Source organism: Rhinatrema bivittatum, chromosome 2 (assembly GCF_901001135.1).
Source record: "Rhinatrema bivittatum chromosome 2, aRhiBiv1.1, whole genome shotgun sequence".
NCBI classification, from domain to species: Eukaryota; Metazoa; Chordata; class Amphibia; order Gymnophiona; family Rhinatrematidae; genus Rhinatrema; species Rhinatrema bivittatum.
In genome coordinates, this window is record NC_042616.1 from 545,445,823 (window position 1) to 545,470,234 (window position 24,412).

General features: G+C 42.3%; 1 protein-coding gene across 6 annotated transcripts in view; it reads left to right on the forward strand.

Moving 5' to 3' along the window:
* FBXO15 (F-box protein 15) overlaps positions 1–24,412 on the forward strand; it is a 229,876-nt gene that overhangs the window by 37,979 nt on the left and 167,485 nt on the right. For 4 of the 6 annotated variants that reach the window (XM_029590885.1, XM_029590886.1, XM_029590881.1 and 1 more), the window contains exons 3-4: positions 20,779–20,877; positions 24,038–24,142. In XM_029590885.1, coding sequence (XP_029446745.1) covers positions 20,779–20,877; positions 24,038–24,142 — 204 coding nt within the window. Of the gene's footprint in view, positions 1–1,125; positions 1,207–20,778; positions 20,878–24,037; positions 24,143–24,412 lie in introns of those variants that run through there. The other 2 variants (XM_029590882.1, XM_029590883.1) reach the window with 2 other exon arrangements.

Sequence of the window (24,412 nt, forward strand, 5' to 3'; positions counted from 1 at the left end):
AGACATTATTTTTCTATTTTGTTTCCTTAAACTTCCACATGTTATGAATACATTAGTGAGAGCTGGTCTTGGACATTTTTCTTCGAGGAGAGGAACCCATCCAAAAATATATTGCCAGGAACTCACCTCTGATCTAATAATTCAAACACAGATCTAACTTAGAAGTTTAGCTTTTTATGTTTTGTGAATTTTTTTATGTAGATCCTGGAGCCTGAGAGAAGTCCCCTGCTGCTGGAAAGCACCAATTTCTTGCTGCTTTTAGTTACTATGTCTGCATAGGAGTTTCAGGGGCTTCTGGATGAGTCTTTAAACCCTTGAAACTGCTGTGCTGCAGGCAGGCCTTGGTGAACTGCAAGGGTTGCAAAATAAAATTCCATGGAAACAAAAAACTTGCCTTAGGGGAATGCTTGAAGGTTAAGACCATTAATGATGCTCCAAAGTTTTTGTTAGGTAATATTAGTAAACAATTTTCAACATGGATGCTTCAATTTAAGTGCTTGCTTATTTTTGAAAACATCAGTCAGGCACATGTTAAATTACATGGTTAGTTATAAAATTGTTAATGAATAGGTACATCTTATACATGTGCTATTCTACACCGTAGGACTTATAGCGCATACAATGATGGCAATGTTGCATTGAGAGAATCGCTTAACATGACTGGTTTGCTACAAGTGAAAAATAAATATTTAAAATAAGACTCTAGGACTTCTGGTGACGCTATGAAGTCGCTTTCAGAAGATCTCCGCTCAGGCTTACTTAATATTCCTCCTAAACCTGCCCTTTCATCGACTGAAATATTATGTTTCTTCTCTGGTGCATGGTTGCAGTTGTTTGATTGCCCTATGTTTGGTTTAGAGAGGTATGACCGCTAATATGCAATGACTTACAAGAAAGAAGTTGAAGACCAGAGAATTGCAAATGTCGACGGAACTTGAGAAAATGATGCAGGAAATGAAAGCCGATCTCATAAAAGAAATATCGAAGAATAGCTTGGCAGTTCTGCAGGATAAACTAAATAAATTGCAGACCTGTATTGATGAGATAAAAGAATCTCTAGAGTGTCAAAAGAACAGGGTCGACTACCTCGAATCTTGTATTGTCACAGGAAGTAACTACGGATCATATGGAAGCAGAATTGCAGGCGGTGAAAAAAGAAAATGCCATCTTGAAAGACCACATTGAAGATCAGGAAGAAAACAATTTGTGAGTAATTGGCGTTCCCGACTCTGAAAGATCCAAATCTAATTCAGCTCTTGCAGGTGTGGTTACCTGAATCACTTGGCTTTTCTTTAACCACGGAGCCTGTGATATGATACGAATCTCCGTGAATGCCGGTATAGAAAAACTCAAATAAATAAATAAAAAAAAATAATTAAAAAAAATAGTGGAGAGGGCCCATTGTCTTGGACAACATAACCAGAATGCTTCTAAGCTGAGGCCAGTTATTGCAAAACTCTTGAATTTTGCAGATAAAATAAAGATACACAGTGTATAAAAAATGAGGGATATCCCAGCCTTTGAAGTACGAAGATTTATGTATTCTCTTGTGTAATAATTATTTAGCGAAGGTGTCTGAAGGCAGATGAGCCTTCTCAGCGGTGTGTTGAGAATTATTCCAGCGGGGAATCAAACTTTGTTTCAGTTTCCATGTGGGCAAAACAAGTATTTTTTTCTTTCTAGAGAGGGTGCAGAAGTTCCTCTCCTCACTTAAGACAACAGAGGATTCGCAGGCCGATCCTTGGAAGATTGAGTGCGCTCTGGTGAAGAGCGTGGCTTGAGTGAGTTGAGGGGCAGGGGAGCGGATGGTCCTTGACTGTAGGGGAACATAGTTTAATCATTTGAAACGTGATGGCCACCACATATTTTTGGTTTGCATCAATTGTACATTGTAATGTGGATGGTATGGCTTTGAAAGTTCTGCTTACAATATCTTACTACTTCTGTTTCTTACTGTCAGTATGCTTGGCAACCACTTTCAGATTGTGTGGGCACCATTTTGTGCCACTGCTATGCAGAATTGGGACATTTATAAGCATGTAATAGTCAGGATGTCTGCACTGTACGTTCTCTACAGGTTTGGTGGTTTTTTTTTTTTTAATCTTTGTTCCTGACCACCTCATTGTGCTCTCTGAAGCTTTCTCTTTGGATCTCGCATAATCTCATGGATGCTATTCCATTAATCAAAGTTTTGACGTGAGAGTTTGGGGACTAATGCTCCTTCTTTGTAGTTTGGCTGCGGTCTGAACCTTTGTCACGATGCCAGCTATTTTTTTTTTCCATATGGGGGATTATTTTTTCTTCCTGCTCCTGTCTTTCAGTTGCTTCTAATATACGCTCAGTCTCATTCATACTTATGGGAAAGACAACATACAATTTATTCAGTATGTTCTCATGTACTGTGGCTGGAATGCTCAACATTTTTTTTTCTTGATAGATTTTTCCCTGCTTTAATAGTCTTGATATGTAACTACCTGGATCTGTTTGTTTGCATTTTTTATATAAAATGCCTATAAGCCTGGTGGGTGTGTCTTCATCTGGAAGAAAAGTGCTTAGGTGAAGATATTGCCCTTTGGAGCATGGCTACTGGTATGGGTGTTCCTTGGATATGTAGTGTGTATGGAACAATGTGTGTGTGTGATGTTTGGATCATGTCTCTGAATATATATATGGGGATGTGTCAATTTGTGCTGCTTGTGATTACAATGGTATTATAGTTTTTTGCGTCTGAGAGACCTAGGATTTGTTTCACTTTGAGGCCGGGATGCTGAGGCTGGGCAGTGTCCTGATGTGTCAACAGCAGGTATTGTTCTTGCAGTTTGATCTTGGCTTTTTCAGAGAATATGGCTGATCTCTAGATTCTTTCCTTAAATACATGGGATGCATTCCCCAATCAAAAAGAGAAAAATTCTGAATCTCTTCAAAAAGGACAATACGCAAATTGCGTTTTTGCAGGAGACTCACTTGTCAGAGAACATGGAAAGTTAAAACAGGATTGGGTGAGTCAAAGCTATCATGTTACTTATTCTAGCAGACAAAGAGGTATTACAATTGATACATAAAGATTGACCATTTTCATAAGAAAAGAAGATATCTGATAAAGATGGTAGATCCCTTATTTTATGTGGTACAATTGCAAATCAGAAAATTCTTCTTTGTAATGTGTATGCTCCTAATGTTTACAGTCATGCTTTTTTTCTCAGGTTTCGTGGCTGAAATAGGACAATTTTTGCACCATAAGCTAATCCATAGGGGTAACTTTTAACATAGATACCGAACCCATGAGGTAATCAACTTTTTGTAAACGGTCCAAAGGGGTTTACTTTTTGATGAAAGAACTTCAATAGAAGCCTGGAGAACATTACATCCTACAGAATTAGATTTCACTTATTACTCTAAAAGTTCATGGATCATACTCTAGAACAGATTACTTTCTGGTCTCTGCTGATTTATTTCCTAAGCTTTGTGCCACTACTATTGATGGTATCTGACCATGCCCATATTTCTACAGATTTGGCTGTCATTGCCTGTAAGATGACCCCATTTTGATGGAGGTTACAGCCGGCACTGTATTATGATAAAGACTTCTCTGCTTACTTAAAGGCTAAATGGGAGGAGTATGTCTCCTTTAATAATAATGGTGGTATACAGGGTGATGTCTTTTGGAATGCAGGTAAAGCTGTACTGTGAGGTCAGATTATAGCCTACATGGCTCATAAGAATAGGCTTCGAGATCAGGAAATTCTATTTTTGCAAGGTGATCTGTAAAATCCTAAAGAAAAAGCATATTCAATACTTAACCCCGCATCCACAGGGTGAGAGAACATCGGTAACTAGGTCTTTAAATTATTTACTATATCAGAGAGGTTCAGCACATTCTGCACCATAAGACCCAGTTTTTTTCATTAGGGGAATAAAGCGGGTAAGCTTTTGGCTAGATTAGCATTAAAATGCATGGGTTTAATATTTTTCACCAATCTATCTTCTGATGGAACCCTACTTACATCTAATGCAAAAATTACAGAAATCATGCTAAATTTTATCAAACCTTTTGTCAGAGAGCTCTGTTGGTAAAGCTGGTAGTGAGCAATCTTATTTAGAATAGTTGTGGGTGGATCCTTGGACCAGTGGCAGATGACCACACCCTCGGGGGAAATCCTGAGGGGGCCACTGATCAGGCTTTTAGTGTAGGAGACAGACACACGCTAGTTCTTTTATTAGACAATATAGTAAACCACTAGAGGTGGCAGTAGTGAGCTGGAAGTGCCCGGCTGGGCTGTAGTCCCTCAGGTACTGGAACAGCGATCCCCAGGTAGCTGAGCTGTAGAGAACTTAAGAAAGGGAGTAAGTAGGATATGCAGAGTTCTGGAACAAGTCCTTGATGGTAACACCTACACAATAGTCTCTTGAGGCAGCCCAGGAGATGGTATACATTAGGCCCTCGAGGAGAGAGTACCTGGACCCAGGGAAGGCTCTGAGAACATAGGAACATGCCATACTGGGTCAGACCAAGGGTCCATCAAGCCCAGCATCCTGTTTCCAACAGTGGCCAATCCAGGCCATAAGAACCTGGCAAGTACTCAAAAACTAAGTCTATTCCATGTTACCGTTGCTAATCATAGCAGTAGCTATTTTCTAAGTCAACTTAATAGCAGGTAATGGACTTCTCCTCCAAGAACTTATCCAATACTTTTTTAAACACAACTATACTAACTACACTAACCACATCCTCTGGCAACAAATTCCAGAGTTTAATTGTGCGTTGAGTAAAAAAGAACTTTCTCCGATTAGTTTTAAATGTGCCCCATGCTAACTTCATGGAGTGCCCCCTAGTCTTTCTATTTTCCGAAAGAGTAAATAACTGATTCACATCTACCCGTTCTAGACCTCTCATGATTTTAAATACCTCTATCATAACCCCCTCAGCTGTTTCTTCTCCAAGCTGAAAAGTCCTACCCTCTTTAGTCTTTCCTTATAGAGGAGCTGTTCCATTCCCTTTATCATTTTGGTCACCCTTCTCTGTACCTTCTCCATCGCAACTATATCTTTTTTGAGATGTGGCGACCAGAATTGTACACAGTATTCAAGGTGCGGTCTCACCATGGAGCGATACAGAGGCATTATGACATTTTCCGTTTTATTCACCATTCCCTTTCTAATAATTCCCAACATTCTGTTTGCTTTTTCGACTGCCGCAGCCCACTGAACCGATGATTTCAATGTGTTATCCACTATGATGCCTAGATCTTTCTTGGGATGTAGCACCTAATATGGAACCTAACATTGTGTAACTATAGCATGGTTTATTTTTCTCTATATACATCACCTTGCACTTACCACATTAAATTTCATCTGCCATTATGATGCCTGATTTTCCAGTCTCACAATGTCTTCCTGCAATTTATCACAATCTGCATGTGATTTAACTACTCTGAATAATTTTGTATCATCTGCAAATTTGATTACCTCACTCATATTTCTTTCCAGATCATTTATAAATATATTGAAAAGTAAGGGTCCAATACAGATCCCTGAGGCTCTCCACTGCCCACTCCCTTCCACTGAGAAAATTGTCCATTTAATCCTATTCTCTGTTTCCTGTCTTTTAGCCAGTTTGCAATCCACGGAAGGACATTGCCACTTATCCCATGACATTTTACTTTTCCTAGAAGCCTCTCATGAGAAACTTTGTCAAACGCCTTCTGAAAATCCAAGTATACTATATCTACCTGTTCACCTTTCTCCACATGTTTATTAACTCCTTCAAAAAAAAGTGAAGCAGATTTGTGAGGCAAGACTTGCCTTGGGTAAAGTCATGCTGACTTTGTTCCATTAAACCATGTCTTTCTATATGTTCTGTGATTTTGATGTTTGGAATACTTTCCACTATTTTTCTTGGCACTGAAGTCAGGAAACTCACTGTTGTAAGCAGCGATGACTTCTTAGCAGAAGTGGTATTCAGGAGCAAGTCCGGGACATGGGCTCTCGAGGAGCAACTACCGGTTTCGGACTGCGACCTGAAAAAGAGAGTGAGGCCCCTGAGGAGCGGGTACCTCTAGTGAAGTCCAAGGAGGCAGAGTAGCTGGGTTTGCGGAGAGCAAATCCCATCCGCAGCGACCAGAAGGAAGTGAACCCTTGCTAACTCGTCTTGTTAGCGAAAACTGAGACCTTAAATATCTGGAGCTGGTGCCATCATCTCAGGGGGACGCCCCCGAGGTTCGCACAAACGCCGGTACCTCAGTCGGGCCGCGCGCGTGCCCTTAGGCATCTGGTCAACATGGCGGCTTGCAGCATCGAGCCTGTCCTGAATGCCGGAGGATGACGGCCTGGAGATGCCACAGCAGCTAGCCTTCCATCAACCCCGGAGGGAGTCGCCAACGAGGTAAGGTGGGTGGAGCAGAGATGTCGGGCAGCGACAGACACAACATCTTTATATTCCAAAAACAGAGTGCAAATCCATGATAAACTTTTAAACACTTGTATCTACTGCAAATTCTGGACTGATCAGGACAGAGGTTAGATAGCCCTATCTCAATTTGAAATACTGTTTACTTTCAACAAATTATCCTTGGCAAAAGCCCTAGGATTTGATGGCTTGGGGGCTGAATTTTATAAGTTACTTAGACGTGGTGTCCCCTCTTCAAAAATTTGTATCAGACTTGTTTCAATAAAAGTGTATGGTATCACGATATGAATCGTGCTCTTAGTATGGTTTTTTTCTAAACCTAGAAAAGATTTGAAACAAGATGACTCATTCAGGCCAACTTCTTTAATTAAGGTGGACATAAAATTACTAGTCTCTATACTGGCTACTCGCCTCAGTCGAATCATTCCTGATCTCATAGCTACAGATCAAACTGTTTTTGTTAAAAATAGGCATGGGGTTACTAACATCCGTAAACTGCTTGAAACTCTTTAGTCTCGGGAAGTGAATAGTCCGAATGGGCTTATTGTCAGTTTAGATGCTGAGAGAGCATTTGACAATGTACAGTGGGTATACATATTTTGGCTACTATAGAAGTATGGTCTTCCAGATCCTTTTATAAAGTGGGTTGAGTTAGTATATTCTGACCCAGCAGCTAGCATAAATATTAATGGAGAAATCTCACCGGGTGTCGACACTTTCCAGTTGAGTTCACTGGTGGTCTCCAGCCATAGTTAATCAACCAATCAATTAATCAAGTTAATCATTAACCAAGTTATGAAGTTATAAAAGTTATTCAAGTTACTCAAGTTAATCAATTGGTCAGTCACATATATCCACAATGCTTTTCGAGGAGAATACTGAAGAGCTACACTTCCTGCAGGGGTATATGTACTAGGTGCTGACGTCAGATTGAAATCAGATCCGTCTCCAACTGCTAACAGGAGTACACTATACCCATTGTTCCTGAGTCCATCTGTCTACACTAAGGAAAATGAAATTATCAGGTAAGTAATTTCTCCATTAATTCATCTGTTGGTATCAATTTATGAAACTTATGGCAAGTTAAACCTCCAGTAACATGGGACCTGAACGTTGTTCTATCTCAATTGTTAAAGCCACCTTTGACATTTTTGACATGAAAAGTGATCACATCAGCCAGAAGTCAATGAATTTCAGAAATTAGTTCATTATCTATTTATATTTATTTATTTGCTTTTATATACCGACATTCGTTGGGGTACATCACATCGGTTCACATTATAACAGGTTAAAAGCATGACGGAGGTCATGCTGTTTTTACATTTGTAACATTAGGAACATAGTAACATTAAAAACATTAGTGCGTTGTAACATTAATACATGCGTAGGAACAGTATAACAGTGGGACAAAGAGACAGAATTTATACATGGTAACAGTTAAGAATCAATTGAGAGGAACTTTATATATGGTGGCTTATTATGCCTTACTTATATACATCACAACCTTAATAGGGTTGGTTGAAAATGAAAATTTGTAATTTAAATACAGTGGGGCTTTATCTGTTATAATTGTTCCACAATAGGATGGTGCTCTGCATCTAACAAAAGTCGTATCTGCCTACCAGATCAATCAAGCCATTGTATTGCCTACCTTTTTTCCCAAGGCCATGAGCACATGAAGGAGAAAAGGCCCTTCAAACTCTAGACTGCAAAAGAGCCTTCGCCTACTACAAGAGAAGAACTCTGCCACATTGCCAGGCTTCACAACTCTTTATATCTTACGATTCTGGGCATAGCAGTCAACAAACATACACTTTAGAGAAATTTCTTTTTCATTCAATGCACAATCAAGTTCTGGAATTCATTGCCATAGGATGTGGTTAAGGCAACTAGTATAGCTGGGTTTAAAAAATGTTATGGATAAGTTCCTGGAGGAGAAGTCCATAAACTATTAATTAATAGGGAATAGCCACTGCTTATTGCTGGCACTAGTAGCATGGGATCTGGTTAACGTTTGGGTACTTGTCTTGAATTGGTCACAGTTGGAGACAGGATACTGGGCTTGATGGATCCTTGGTCTCACCCAGTCTGGCATATCTTTTGTTCTTATGTCTAACTGGATAGCGGACTGTATCAAAGACTGCTAAACAGTTGCAGGCCTACAAATCACAGATTGTTACAGCTCATTAAGTTGGGGCTATGGCTTCTTTCATTGCTCATCTCAGAGTGGTACTTCTCAAAGACATCTGCAACTTGATTGTCGGTACACACCTTTTATGTCCCATTACTGTACAGACAACCTGTCAAGGAGTAACAGTAAATTTGGACAAGCAGTTTTGCATAGCCTGTTCACCCAGGCTACTCCCCACTGTGGGGTCTGGGTTGCTTACTCAGTAAATGCTCTGCTGCAACCCTCAGCTTGGGCCTCCCCACATCATGGGTAATTCAGCCCTACTTATCAATGGAAAAAGCAAGTAAATAGCAAGGTGAATTAGTCATGCTAAGTACTTGCATTCCTCCCTGGAGAGTCTATTACCTAACTAAATTCAGCTCTGCACTTGACTGAACAGGTTCACGAGGCAATAACTGTGTGGGAATTCCCGCACATGATGCTTAGAGCTAAAAGTTCTACTAGCTAAGAAAGACAAGTCCAGTGCCACTGGATGATGTTGCTAATTCATCCTGCTATCTACAGAAATCACCATTTATGATAAGCAAGCTTGCTTTCAGGCTATTGAAGAGAAAATTGCTAGTTCTTCCCTAGGTATTGAAAAGAGTAGCCTGAAGAGTGTTTCTTCTAATATGGATAGAAATTAGGTTCTAGCTTAAGAGTGTGAAGAGAGGTTTGAATCTTTTCTGATGCACTATGGTAACAGCAGCAACAGTGACCTCAGAAACTATCTTCTGGACTAAAATCTTTATAGTACTAGACCAGCTTAATGCCATACTTCTGTGCAGAATTTATGTGGGAAATCCTGTTCCTGTCAATCCAGAATTGTGCTCCTGAGAGAGAGAGCAGGAAATCTCAGATTTTCTAGTGATGGGCTAGATTGCAATTGTATGCAGAAACTAACTAGATAAAATATTACTGGGAGACTTATGCTTCAGCACGTGAAACTTACTGGTTTGCTTAATCTTCAAAGTTAATATTGTGGAAAAGACCATTAAGAATATGTATCTTTTTAGAAAATTGTGAAAAAAAAGAAGTAAATTGTATGTTTGCCCTCTAAAACAGAGGAAAAGAGGAAAGGATATTATTGGTTGTACTGGTCTTGAATTGTTGTGAAACAAATTTTGCAAATGATTTATTTTTGCCTCTGCCCTGGAAGTAGCACCTGTCTGGACATCCCCATTTGTGGTGTAGAAATAAGGTGCTGGTTCCCCTCTGGAAAGCTATAACTGCAATCTTTTGAATCATCAAACTGCTGAATTTAAGATTTATGTAACCATGTTAGGCCTTCAGCTATTGATTGTGACTACCACCCAGGAACAAGATCTAGGCATCATAGTGGATAATACTTTAAAATCGTCGGCTCAGTGTCCTGCAGCAGTCAAAAAAGCAAACAGAATGTTGGGAATTATTAGGAAGGGAATGGTTAATAAAACGTAAAATGTCATAATGCCTCTATATCGCTCCATGATGAGACCACACCTTGAATACTGTGTACAATTCTGGTCACCGGATCTCAAAAAAGATATAGTTGCGATGGAGAAAGTACAGAGAAGGGCAACCAAAATGATAAAGGGAATGGAACAGCTCCCCTAGGAGGAAAGGCTGAAGAGGTTAGGGCTGTTCAGCTTGGAGAAGAGATGGCTGAGGGGGATATGATAGAGGTCTTTAAGATCATGCGAGGTCTTGAACGAGTAGATGTGAATCGGTTATTTACACTTTCGAATAATAGAAGGACTAGGGGGCATTCCATGAAGTTAGCAAGTAACACATTTAAGACTAATCGGAGAAAATTCTTTTTCACCCAATGCACAATTAAGCTGTGGAATTTGTTGCCAGAGGATGTGGTTAGTGCAGTTAGTGTAGCTGGGTTCAAAAAAGGTTTGGATAAGTTCTTGGAGAAGTCCATTAACGGCTATTAATCAAGTTTAGTTAGGGAGTAGCCACCGCTATTAATTGCATCAGTAGCATGGGATCTTCTTAATGTTTGGGTAATTGCCAGGTTCTTGTGGCCTGGTTTGGCTTCTGTTGGAAACAGGATGCTGGGCTTGATGGACCCTTGGTCTGACCCAGCATGGCAATTTCTTGTGTTCTTATGACTTTGTTTAATCCTGGAAACTCCTTTCAATTTGAATTACCATCTCAATTTATTATGTAAGAGGCCCAAGATGCCAAAATGCTGAGGGATTATTTGTGGTGTATACTCATTTGCATTACATTTTGAATACGTTCTTGGATTGGCTATTGTCGAATACTTGACGTGGCTTTTTACATTGTAGATTAGTCACAAAGAGGTTTTCCTTCTGTATCATGAATTTAAGCTGACGTGTATCTTGGGTGGAAGGAAGAGAGAGTTCTTAGGAGCAAACAAAAGTATAAAGTTGATATTACACTTACAAATTGCCCTGTAGTAGGTTAGTGTCTCTAGCCTTTAAACTGGGATACTTTAGGAGTATTTGAATCAGTTACATGAAATGGCACATTTGAAGACCCACAATAGTACCTAAAAACTGATCATGTGTTTGAATTGCTGTTTGATCTGTGCCTTGTTAAATAAAAAGTTATTTAAAAAAATAAAACCCACAAACAGTACAGAGGAAACTAACAATTTTATCAGAGGTATAAAATAAAAAAAAAATTATACATTTACAGCATGGACATTACTTCTAGTTAAGATTTCCACTTTAGGTCTTGCATATAATTAATTGCTCATGCTTTCAACCACCCTCCAGGCCCAGTGCAGAAACCAAATTGCAATATAGGTAGCTTGTTCTTTAAGTGCAAAAGACAATAATTCTTATGAAGCTATCTCTGCCACCATATTTTCCCCTGAGATTCTAGGACTCAAATTCCATTTATGTGCAGTAGATAATCGAATTAAGAGAGTACAAGCTCCCTACTCATCACATCACATCACAACATACATAGGGAACCCTATGAGTTCATTTTTGTAGCATTAACATTCACAATTTACTGTAATCTCATAACAGTTTTGTTGTCAATATTACCATTTATCAGCGGTGCTTAACATAACACATACACATCAATTTTTATCATTTTATTAATTACATCCACTGATGTTTACAATAATTCAAAAACATGTGCAACCCAATGTACATAAATATACACACTTATTTAGCAGCAGTATATTCACATCTAAAACCATATACCCACTATATTCACTCATCCACATACACTCCCCACCCATTAAAACCCATCTGTTCCCCTTTAATAAATGCACCATACATATTTCACTTAAAGTGCTTAACACAAATTATTAAATCCTAAATATATTCTTTCCACGGGAGCAATTCACAACGTCCCAACAGGGATCCCAGTTTCGCCGCAGCTTCCTCAGGGGACAAATCACTCCCACTTCATCCGGAGACGACGAGACCCTCCGGCCTTCCACCCTCCAGATTATTGCACCTAAAATACACTTCCTCCAAGTTCAGTCACCGGCACCGTTGCACACCTTCTCGACTATATCACCACCTCAAATACATCTTCAGCAATTCCTGGTTTATTCTAATTATTCCACTTATCAGACAATCCGCTTTATGTGTGCCTCACAAACAGCTTTAGCAGGCACCGAGAGAATTTCTCAATAATGAAAGCATAACAGCGTCAACCATCTTAACAGCAAACGATCCTTTTCAAAGTGCAGTGCCATATTTATCAGGCTTCTCAATGTGGAAGGGTATAACCTGTCTCTCCACAATCTGAAGAGAAAAATGAGTGGGTTTGGGTCCATGTCTTGAGCACAGATGTATGATAAAAAATGTACCTCTCTATGTTCCCATCATATGTGTATATAGCTTTCTCACAAGACAAGCAGGATGGTAGTCCTCACATATTGGTGACATCACAGGATGGAGCCCAATCACGGAACACTTCTATCAAAGTTTCCAGAACTTTGACTGGCCCCTACTGGGCATGCCCAGCATGGCACTAACCCTGTAGCCAGCAGGGGTCCCCCTTCAGTCTTCTTTTTTCCGCACAGCAGTAGCCACGCAATTAAGGAGCTCTGCAGAGATTCCTGACAGGAATTTTCCTCACAGAATTACTAAAATTTAATTTACCCCACAGGGGTCCCTCCTTCAACTTTTTCAAGCTCTGCAGAGATTCCTGACAGGAATTTTCCTCACAGAATTACTAAAATTTAATTTACCCCACAGGGGTCCCTCCTTCAACTTTTTCAAGCCGCGGTACTCCGGTAAGTTTTTTACCCGTTTTCCGTCGATTATAGTCTAGTTTGGCCCTCGCGGCCTACTGGCCGTCGACCGTACCGCGGCTCAATTTTTTCATGGCCATGGTGTCTGAGTTCTGCCGGTGCCAGGACTGTAATCGCACCATGTCCATCACAGACCCTCACAAAGTCTGTGTAATGTGTCTCGGATGTGAGCACGATGTTCTAATCTGCACCAAATGTGCCCTCATGACACCAAAAGGTCGCAAGGCTAGAATGGAGAAAATGGAACTTCTCTTCCATGCTCAAAACCCGACGCCGTCTATTGCATCGAACTCCGGCCGATGACCGTCCGGCATCGATGACTTCTCAGCCTTTGACACCCTCTACTCCCCCTCAGGATCGAGGGGATCATAGAGATAAACATTGACACCAGCATCGAAAGTCTTGGACCAACGAGGGAGCGAAATCATCGACCTCGCCATTGTCCGAGCTGCCGTCGAAGAAACCCCATCCAGAAAAGGCACCGACCTTTTCGGCGACCGGGTCACAGAGGCAACCCTCACCCAACAGGCTATCGGGAGCCGCAACTCCGCCTTTAACGGTGGTCCCTCCGGCTATGCCTCTGCCTCCTTCTGTTCCGGAGACGGGGCTGCTTGCTCCAGGTATCTGAGAAGAACTGGACCAGATGGTTCAGGAGGCCATCAACAAGGTGATGCATCGACTCCAGGTTCCTCTGACACCGGTACAGATTGCGGAACCGACCACCGACCTGATTCCAGCAGCATTGGCACCGCTGCTCTCGAGGATGGAAGCGCTCATAGCAGCTTTTCCACCGATGAACCTGGGTCACCTATGGTTCCGGTGCCCTCCCCGCTTGCTTTGTCATCCGGAGGAGAAACACCATTCCACATCCCTCCATCGGGAGTTTTGTCGATGCCTCAGCCATCGATGCCGTTGGTGCCACCGATCCACCCATCGTGCCGACGCGTCCATCGGCACCACCGAGCCATCCATCGGTGCCTTCGATGCCTTCATTTGTGCCTCCAGTTATTCCTTTGAGTCCTTCAGAGCCTCGACCAGGACCTTCAGGGATCCCACCGCCTCGCCCTCCTCTAGTCCCTAGAGGAGCAGGTGCTGATCCCTACGACATCTGGACTGATGATTCTTCACCAGACACCGATGATTTGCCTTCACCACCTTCACCTACTGAAAGCATTCTCCTCCAGAGGACCTTTCCTTTATAAATTTTGTGAAGGAGATGTCTGAATTGGTTCCCTTCCAATTGCAGACTGAACAAGATGACAGGCATCAAATGATGGAGCTGTTACAATTCCTGGATGCTCCCAAGGAAATGACCTCCATCCCTATCCACCAGGTTCTTTTGGATCTCCTAAAAAAAAACTGGGAACATCCTGGCTCTGTGGCTCCAGTCCACAGGAAAGCTGACATCACTTATCTTGTTCATTCAGCTCCAGGCTTTCGCAAACCTCAATTGGATCACCAATCTGTGGTTGTCGAATCTGCCCAGAAAAGAGCAAGGAGATCAAAACCTCACACTTCTTTCCCCCAGGCAAGGAACAGAAATTTCTAGATGCCATTGGTCGCTGTGTCTTCCAGGGATCAGTGCTCATCTCCAGAATTGCCTCTTATCAGCTCTATATGACCCAATATAATAGGGTCTTATTTAAGCAGATACAAGACTTAACAGACTCCCTGCCTCAGCAATTTCAAGATTAGCTCCAAACCCTAGTAAACAAGGGTTTTTAAGGCAGGGAAATATGAGATCAGATCATCTTACGATATTTTTGTCACTGCTACCAGGGTATCTACAGCTGCTATCTCGGCAAGACGATGGGCCTGGCTCAAGTCTTCCGACCTTCGCCCTGAAGTACAAGACAGGTTATCCGACCTGCCTTGTGTAGGAGATAATCTGTTTGGCGAGCAGATTCAACGAACAGTGGCAGAGCTCAAGGACCATCATGAGACCCTAAGACAGCTCTCTCTGATGCCTTCTGAGTATTCTTCAAAACAGCCCTTCCGGAAGGACTCTAAGAAGTCATTCTTCCGCCCGAAGAAGTCCTACCTGCCACCAACTAGAACCCGTTCTATGAGACCATTTCAAAAAGCCCAGTCTCGACAGACACGAAAACAAAAACCACAAGCAGCTCCTCAGCTGGGCTCTGCTTCCGGATTTTGACTCCTACATAGAGAGCAGCAGCCAACTTCCATTACCCCACATACCAGTGGGAGGTCGATTGTGCCATTTCAACAACAAGTGTTACTCAATCACCTCAGACCAGTGGGTCCTAGCGATAATTGCTCAAGGTTATCATCTGAACATTCTCTCCATTCCACAGGACTCCCCACCTCTACCGATGTGGAGAACATCCGATCACTCCATTCTTCTGGAACAGGAGGTCTCCCTCCAGTCCAAGGCAATAGAACCAGTGCCCTACTCTCAGCACAGCCTAGGGTTCTATTCCCGGTACTTTCTAATCCCCAAAAAATCAGGAGGTGTTCATCCAATTCTGGATCTACATGCCCTCAACAAGTACCTCCGAGAGAAGTTCAAAATGGTAACCTTGGGCTCTCTTCTTCCTCTTCTACATAGAGGAGACTGGCTGTGCTCTCTCGACTTCCAGGACGCGTACACTCATATCACGATAATTCCATCTCATTGCAAATACCTGAGGTTTCTAGTAGGCCCCAAGCACTATCAGTACCAAGTGCTTCCATTCGGCCTCGCATCTGCACCACGAGTCTTCACAAAATACCTCGTCGTAGTTGCAGCCTTCCTCAGGACTCAAGGTGTTCACGTTTACCCCTATCTAGACGATTGGTTAATCAGGGCTCCCACTCAGCAAGCTGCTCTGTCGTCCCTACATCTTACTTTACACATTCTAATTTCACTCGGATTTCTCGTCAACTACGACAAATCCTACTTAACCCTATCTCAAACCTTATCGTTCATTGGGGCAGACTTGGACACCTTGCAGGCAAAGGCTTTTCTGCCTTGACAGCGAGCTCTCACTCTCGTGCCTCTTGCACACCAGCTGCAGTCTCAGCGTTCCACGACTGCACACCACTTTCTCATCCTCCTAGGACACATGGTGTCCTCAGTTCAGGTCACCCCAATGGCCCGCTTGGCCATGAGTCATGCAGTGGACTCTAAGGTCACAATGGACTCAATCCATTCAGCCCCTGTCGACCATTGGCCACGGATCCAACTCACTCCGTCAGTCTCTCGCCTGGTGGAGAAATCAGGACAATCTCCTCCAAGGCTTGCCCTTCCAGGCTCCAAACCCTCAAATAACTCTCACCACTGATGCTTCAACCTCGGAAGGGGAGCCCATGTGGCCGATCTGCAGACACAATGATCTTGGTCTCCAGAGGAAGCCAAACACCAAATAAATTTCCTGGAGCTGCAAGCAATCAGATATGCTCTCGGGGTATTTCAAGATCGCCTCTCCAATCGAGTCATCCTGATCCATACGGACAGCCAGGTGGCCATGTGGTACATCAACAAACAGGGAGGGATGGGCTCCTACCTTCTGTGTCAAGAAGCTGCACAGATATGGGCGGAGGCCCTCTCCCACTCGATGTACCTCAGGGCCACCTACTTGCCGGGAGTGGACAATGTGTTGGCAGACAAGCTCAGTCGCACCTTTCAATCACACGAGTGGTCTCTCAACCCCTCAGTAGCGAACTCTATCTTCCACCAATGGGCTTATCCTGAAATAGACCTCTTTGCGTCACCTCAAAATCGCAAAGTGGACAACTTCTGCTCTCTCACTCGCAGCCAACACGTTCAGCCAAGAGACACGTTCTCCCTATCGTGGGCACCTGGTCTCCTATATGCGTTCCCTCCACTTCCACTTCTCCACTTTCACTCTCATGAAGTTACATCAGGACAAGGGAACCATGATCCTGATAGCACCCCACTGGCCGCGCCATGCGTGGTTTCCAGTACTTCAGGATCTCTCCATTCGCAGGCACATTCCCTTGGGAAAGGACCCGCTTCTAATAACTGAAAATGACGGGTGCCTCCGCCACCCCAATCTTCAAACCTTGTCCCTGACGGCATGGATGTTGACAGGTTAATCCTTCAGCCACTTAACCTTTCTGAACCAGTTTCCCATGTCCTGATTGCTTCACGGAAGCCTTCCACGAGAAAATCTTATTCTTAAAAATGGACCAGGGTTACGTCATGGTGCTCTGCTCAGTCCCTTGACTCGTTTACCTGTCCAATCACGAAGTTTCTGGACTATCTCTGGCACTTGTCAGAGTCAGGTCTAAAGCCTTCCTCCATCAGGATGCATGTCAATGCGGTAGCCGCCTTCCATAAAGGTGTCTGGGATGTTCCCATATCAGTACAACCCCTTGTTACACGTTTTTTGAAGGGCTTGCTTCACCTCACACCTCCTCTACGTCCTCCGGCCCCTTCTTGGGACCTCAACCTAGTTTTGGGTCGGCTCATGAAACCACCATTCGAGCCTCTCCAATCCTGTGAACTTCGATATCTCACATGGAAAGTGATTTTCCTTTTGGCAATCACTTCCGCTCGCAGAGTTAGTGAATTACAGGCTCTAGTTACGCACTCGCCTTACACTAAACATCTGCAGGACTGGGTAGTACTCCGCACTCACCCTAAATTCTTCCTAAGGTAGTTTCGGAGTTTCATCTCAGTCAATCAATCTTACTTACCTACCTTTTTTTCCAGGCCCCATTCCAATCCAGGAGAGCAGGCTCTGCATACCCTTGACTGCAAACTGGCTCTAGCGTTCTACCTAGACCATACAGCTGCCCACAGGAAAAGCACTCAATTGTTTGTCTCTTTCCATCCTATCAAATTGGGACAGACTCTCTCTCCTCCTGGTTGGCGGACTGCATATCCTTTTGCTATCAGCAAGCGGGCATACTCTGTGAGGGCCATGGCGACTTCAGTAGCACACCTACGATCGGTGCCGCTTCCTGACATTTGCAGGGCTACCACCTGGAGTTCTCTCCATACTTTTACAGCCCACTATTGCTTGGACAAAGCCGGAAGACAAGATTCCATCTTTGGCCAGTCTGTCTTGTGCAACCTATTTACAACGTGACATACCAACACCCTTCCGCCTGCCTGGTGGGGTTCAAGATGCCCTCGGCCAAATTTCATCCCAGGCCTAGTGCCTTGCACACCTGAGAACATTTGGTGCATACTCGGACATCCTCAGCTCAGTACTCACCCATATGTGAGGACTACCATCCTGCTTGTCCTGTGAGAAAGCAAATGTTGCTTACCTATAACAGGTGTTCTCACAGGACAGCAGGATGTTAGTCCTCACGAAACCCGCCCGCCGCCCCGCGGTGTTGGGTTCGTAACGTTTTCTTATTTTATTTTCGACACAACCTGTAGCTTTTTAACAAGCCTGAAGGGGGAACCCTGCTGGCTGCAGGGTTAGTGCCATGCTGGGCATGCCCAGTAGGGGCCAGTCAAAGTTCTGGAAACTTTGACAGAAGTGTTTCGTGATTGGGCTCCATCCTGTGATGTCACCCATATGGGAGGACTAACATCCTGCTGTCCTGTGAGAACACCTGTTATAGGTAAGGAACATTTGCTATCTATTTGTCCAAATCCTTTCCAGCGTAACCTACTGGAGTTGCTCAATTTGGAGAACTCTGCAGTACAATAAGTTTTGTGTAATCATTTTAAACATTTCTCTGCTGTCATAGCAAATGAAGGCTTTCCATATCGTCTTTTAGTCTCACACCTAGGTGCTCCTGTAGGTCTGGATTCCATTTACTTATATGAGGGTTGGAGAGGTTCCTTCCTCCCCTAGGTCATCTGTCAACTGTGCATAAAGCTTAGAAACTATAATCACTCTCCGGATAGCAAAGTTAGGTCTAGATTTATCATTTTGCTATAAAATTTGTGAAAAATACCTATCATGATAAAAAATAAATAAAAAAAGGGGGACCGGGGCATGGTTAGGTTAATTTTCCTGATACCGCATTGCATAGCTATTGTAGCGCAACATGTGTTAAATTTATCGCACCCCCGCAGTATTTTCACATCGCAAGCTGAGAAGTACCTGCACAGGCTTTTATCACATTTTGGACTGCTGGAGAGAGAGAGAGAACTCTTTATAAGGCTCTCATATAAGTAAACTCTTTATACCACTGTAAGAGAGGCAACTAGAAACTTGAGGTGAGGTTTTGGTGATGAGCTAGGTTTTGGGGGGCAGTCTTACATGCACAGTCAGAGGTGTGAACAGCACAATAGACATCAGTGATTTGGAGTGATGAAAGGTATAAAAAGATGATATTTGTACAATATTCTCTCAACCTAGCTGCTATCAAGCTAGGTCGAGAGTACATTGTACAAATCTCATCTTTGTGTATCTTTCATCACTCCAAATCACTGATGTCTCCTGTGCTGTTCATACTCTGACTGTGCATGTAAAACTGCCCCCCAAAACCTAGCCCACCACCAAAACCTCAACCTGAGTTCAAAATGCCCCCTCTTATAGTGGTTTAAAAGTTGACTAATATGTGTGCCTCTCCAGAGGCTCTCTCTCCTCCCATCACCTCTCCTCCCCTATCCCCTCTCCCTCCCGAAACGGGATTTGTGATATTTATCGCAAATCCAATTTCAGTCATAATGCCAGGAAAAAAGGTGTAGTTATTTCCGGCATTAAAATCCCATGATAGCGTGCATTATGGTATCGCACGCAATTTAAGCACCCCTCATTTTCATTTACTCTGCCCAAACTCCTCCTACTTGACTACATTTTTAAAATTTGCATATACATCTCTCAATAAGGCCCTAACACGATTTGAAAAATGACCCCCTTAGTTGGATAAAATCGGGCTAACTTTGAAGGAATATTCAATAGCGCTGCCGCCTTATTCACTGTAGCCAACTATTTTAATGTTAGCCAGATAACTTTATCTGGCTAATTTTAGGACAATTCTTTGAAGCAATCAGACTTAGCCAGGTAAGTTATCGGACTAACTCGGAATATCAGTTAGCCAGATAACTTATCTGGCTAACATAACTCCTCCCTGAAATTCCTCAGAATGCCCCTAATTTATTCAGCTAAATTTTAGCCAGATAATAAGATTGGATAAGTGCCCAAATATTCATTTAGCTAGTTAACTTCTTAGTTATCCAGTTTAAATGCCTCTGAATATGGATCTCTGTGAATTCCTCCTCAAACCCCACTCCCCTCTTCCTGGTCAGGGCAACTCAAAATATCTTCTATGCCCTCGCATTCTTCAGTTATTGCATCCGCCCTTATCTTTACAATGTCTTTCCTCAATTGTAGGTATATAAAGTATGCATGTCTAGGAAGTTGGTATTCAACCTGGAATTATCTTCTATAAATTGCCCTAAAAATCTTAAAACTGCAATCTGCAAATTAAGACATCTGTAGAGAGAGGAGTCTCACCTTCTCTCCCTCTCCACTATTCCTCTGCCATCCTAGTTTACTACGGACTTCATTCCAAGCCTTCAAAATATGAGCTATTATGGAGTGACTCTCTCCCAATATGTCTAACTGATCTACAGTTTGGAGCCAACTGTAGTAATTTAGTCAGACCAAAGCCCTTTGACCCTATCCTCTTGGAGGGGGAAGAAAAACCATGCTTGATTTTGGTTCATACCCAGTCATATCCTCAGGCAAGCCAATCTAGCTGCCAAAAAGTACAATTGAAAAAATGGGAGTGCTGTACCTCCCGATTGTTTAATGTTTTGGTAACTCAATATGCTATATTCAATTCTTGGCATATTGTCTTGCTTCCCCAGGAATTGCACATGGTAAGTGGAGAAATGTTCAATATAAGATATAGGAAAGACTGCCCATCTAACCACATCTCTTTTTGTTCAGGACCGGACCCTAATTATCTCAGTATAGCTTTGATAAGTTATCTGGAACCCAGATGCCTAGATAATTGATACCATTTTCTGCTAATCTAAATCTGCCAAACTCCCAATATAACAGTGAATTTTATTTATTTTTTTTGCAGTTCTGGCACTTGTGTGGGTCCAGCTGTAAGGGGCAGAGTACATGGCATTCATAAGCATTTGAAAAATCCTTCCATGCTACAAAGTGTATCCTTGGCGAGGTAGGTAAGGGTAGCAATGTCTAACTTGCTGTTACTGTTTCGTGACATTGGTAATGAATAAGCATTTCTAAATATTCATTTGGTCCCCTCTGCTTGTGGCACAAGTCACAGCTGACTTTGTTAGGATTTTTCTGAGCAGAACTCTTAATGTCTTGAAGTAAATGTTCAACACAAACTACTATTGCATGTTCACTAGAAGCCCAGTAAATCATATTTGTATTAGTTCCATACTAGTACAAGAGAAATTAAGAAACTCAGGTCATTTGACTCCTGGCAGAAATCTTGTGATAAGTTTATTTTCCACACACTTCACTGGAGAGTCCAAGAGCAGGAATCTGATCATGTTGTTCATCAATGTATTGGTGACTCTTAGTGAATTCTGTGGCTTTGTTGTGGTGGTAGCCCAGACCTGCGTAGTTTTATTCAGCCATAGGAGAAAAATGAATGAATTATGAATTGTATTGGGTGTTGCATAACATTCGTCTCCCCCATTGCAGCAGCAACCAGAAATCTGATAGAAACATGCAATACACCATTTCAATCAGCATTCAAAATGGAATTAAACAACATATAGGGGTAGATTTTAAAAAATAGCGCAATCGCGTACATTTGTTGGCGCACCAGGCGCAAACAAAAGTACGCTGGATTTTATAAGATACGCGCGTATCTTATAAAATCCGGGATCAGCGCGCGCAAGGTTGCCGATTTTGGGCAGCCTGTGCGTGCCGAGCCGCGTAGCCTGCCTCCGTTCCCTCCGAGGCCGCTTCGAAATCGGAGCGGCCTCGGAGGGAACTTTCTTTCGCCCTCCCCTCACCTTCCCCCCCCCCCCCCCCCACCTTTATCCATGGATTTACACCTGCCGGAGGCAGACGTAAATCCGTGCGCGCCAGCGGGCTGCTGGCGCGCCAAGACCCGACCCAGGGGCTGTTCCACAGGGCGTGGTCACGCCCCTGGGCCCGCCCCCAAACGCTGCATCATTTGACACGCCCCCTTAAAAAAGCCCCGGGACTTACGCGCGTCCCGGGGCTCTGCGCGCGCGCCGGCGGCTTATGCAAAATAGGCGCGCGAGGGCCCTGCTCGCATAAATCCGGCCGGATTTACGCGAGCAGGGCATTTAAAATCCACCCATGAATTAATAGTTGGTGTGCCCACCTTTAGTTTGCAAAACAGCTTTAAAACAAGTGGGGTATGAACACAAATTTCAAAACCAGTTTAGATTTCCAAATTTAATAAGACCAATTCCAAATTTCGACTAAACGTTTTGATGGAATAAATTCCTTCCACATTAAACTCTACATCTCATCCTTAATAATGGCACCTATGTTTTTGGCCGTGTTGAAGTCTGGAGAGTTCCCTGGCCAAACAGTTACCCCAAAAATCAATTGCATTTTCTTTAAGTAGCTGTTGCATGATGTTAGCTTGCATGCATGACGCTTTATGTACAAAAGGAGAGTCGCCTGCTAAAAAAAAAAAAGTTTTCTGGATCACTCAAAAATGTGATAACATTTTCAGCTAAAATCCTATTCTAAAAAAGAGGCGCCATCTTAAAGTTCCCCATGTTCTTTGATTACCCCCAACATTTTCTTCACTGTGAACATGACAAAAAGACTAAGGCAAGCAGGGTTTCTGACAATTTGGCAATAATGTTCCTCATCGCCAATTTCATTCATAGTTTTTGACCAAACTCGATCCATTTTGAAAACTTGTTTTTCAAATTGACAGGTGAAAAATTTGTCAGAGCGCTAAATGAAGGAAATTCTCTTCATCCTAATTTCATAACTAATTCGCCAGCTAGAGCCTGTCTTGGATATGGATTTTGGTTTTCTTTGGTTTCAAAATATGAAATGCCTGGATATCAGCCCTGGCTAGATAATGATAAACTGTTCCTCTATCAACTTTTTTTCTTCTCTTATCCAAAATCGTTCATGCAAACTGGTAACAGCATTTTTTTTCTGCTTGTTGCTGAAATTGTCAATAATTTTTTGGCTTTGTTGAAACAATTTTAGCAGTCGACAGTCACCAAATTCCATAAAACACTTGACAGTCTTGCCCCGTGTCCTTTGCATCCAGCTTTCACTTCAACCTAATTTTTCGGCAGTCCACTTTTTTGTGATAAAGGTTACTTCAGCATCACAAGCCTCACAAAATGCAATACACTTTATAGTCAATCTGATGCTGTTCTTACTATCATATGTTCCGGCCATAATTAATACATTTAAGTATATATTGCTAAATGCCAAATTGAATGACGTACAAAATGGTACAAAAATTATAATAGTGGGATAATCCAGTGGGGCGCTGTGGGTTATGCTCACCCAGTAAATGTTTTAGCAGTGACCTAGGCTACAGTTGATTTCTATCAAATCTATTCTCCTAGTTATGAAATGCATGCTTCTCTATTGAACACACACACACCCCTCTTTCTTGATACTCATGTCAGGTAACATTCCAGTATTTAAAAAATAGTAGTACCAAAACTAGTGGGAATACTAATAGGACATTTTTATGTGTTGTTGCTATTAAAAGCAATATATTTTGCCTATCTATCATATTCTTAATAAAGAGATTTCCTTAAAGTAGTGTGCCCTGTTTAGAGAAATCCCATTGAAATGTAGATTAAAGATAACTATAGCTAACATCCCTTTTGACACCTGAGGTTAATCTCACTGTCCAATGCACAGATACACATAAGAGACAGTTCCTTCTTCATGGATCTTACTTACTGTTTAGTTAAGACAAACATACATGACAAGTAAAATCTCACTCCTTATCCAGGACAGTTTTGTCATCTTCCTCTTTTGTACTTTACCATCTTAGGCAGATGAGTTTAGAAGATCTTCAGGAAACCTGTTGTGAATCTGCTGATGTAATAAGATTAGGGAATTGGGACTCTTAATAGCAAAAGCTAATAACTCCTATAGGTGTAAGAAGCTTTAGATCAGGAAATAAAACCAATAAGTCAGAGCTGCCACTTGGGAAAATAACTTGGCTTTTTAAAATTTAATTTTACAAACACTGACACTCAGAATTTAGAGTTTATGATCTGTATCTGTTCAGCTAGGTTTCCTCTGCTACGGATTTGGAGTAAGTAGTCATGCCTGTAGGCTGCGGGTACTGATAGACTGCAAAAATTCACACTTCTACCTTGTTTGCTGTGCAGACTACCATCAGAAATACTGCTGAAGATCTTTTCTCATTTGGATGCGTTGTCCCTACTCCTTATTGGCTGCGTGAACAAGCGTTTCTTTCACCTCTCCAATGACAAGTAAGAAAATACATATTTCATTGATCTCTTTGAGTCAATTGGTAATATATGCTTGATTGCATATCTGCTGCTCCTTTTGCCAGAAAATGAGTCAGCCAATCAGCTTGAATGGGTATTATGTATCTCATCCTAGCTTGATGGACTCTATAACAGGGTACCATCAAGCTAGGTTGAGATAACATAGTACCGGTACAAAATTTCATTTTTGTGAGACTTTCCTCACTCAAAATGATGTCAAATCTTCACCAAGGTGTACTGTGCTGTTCATAC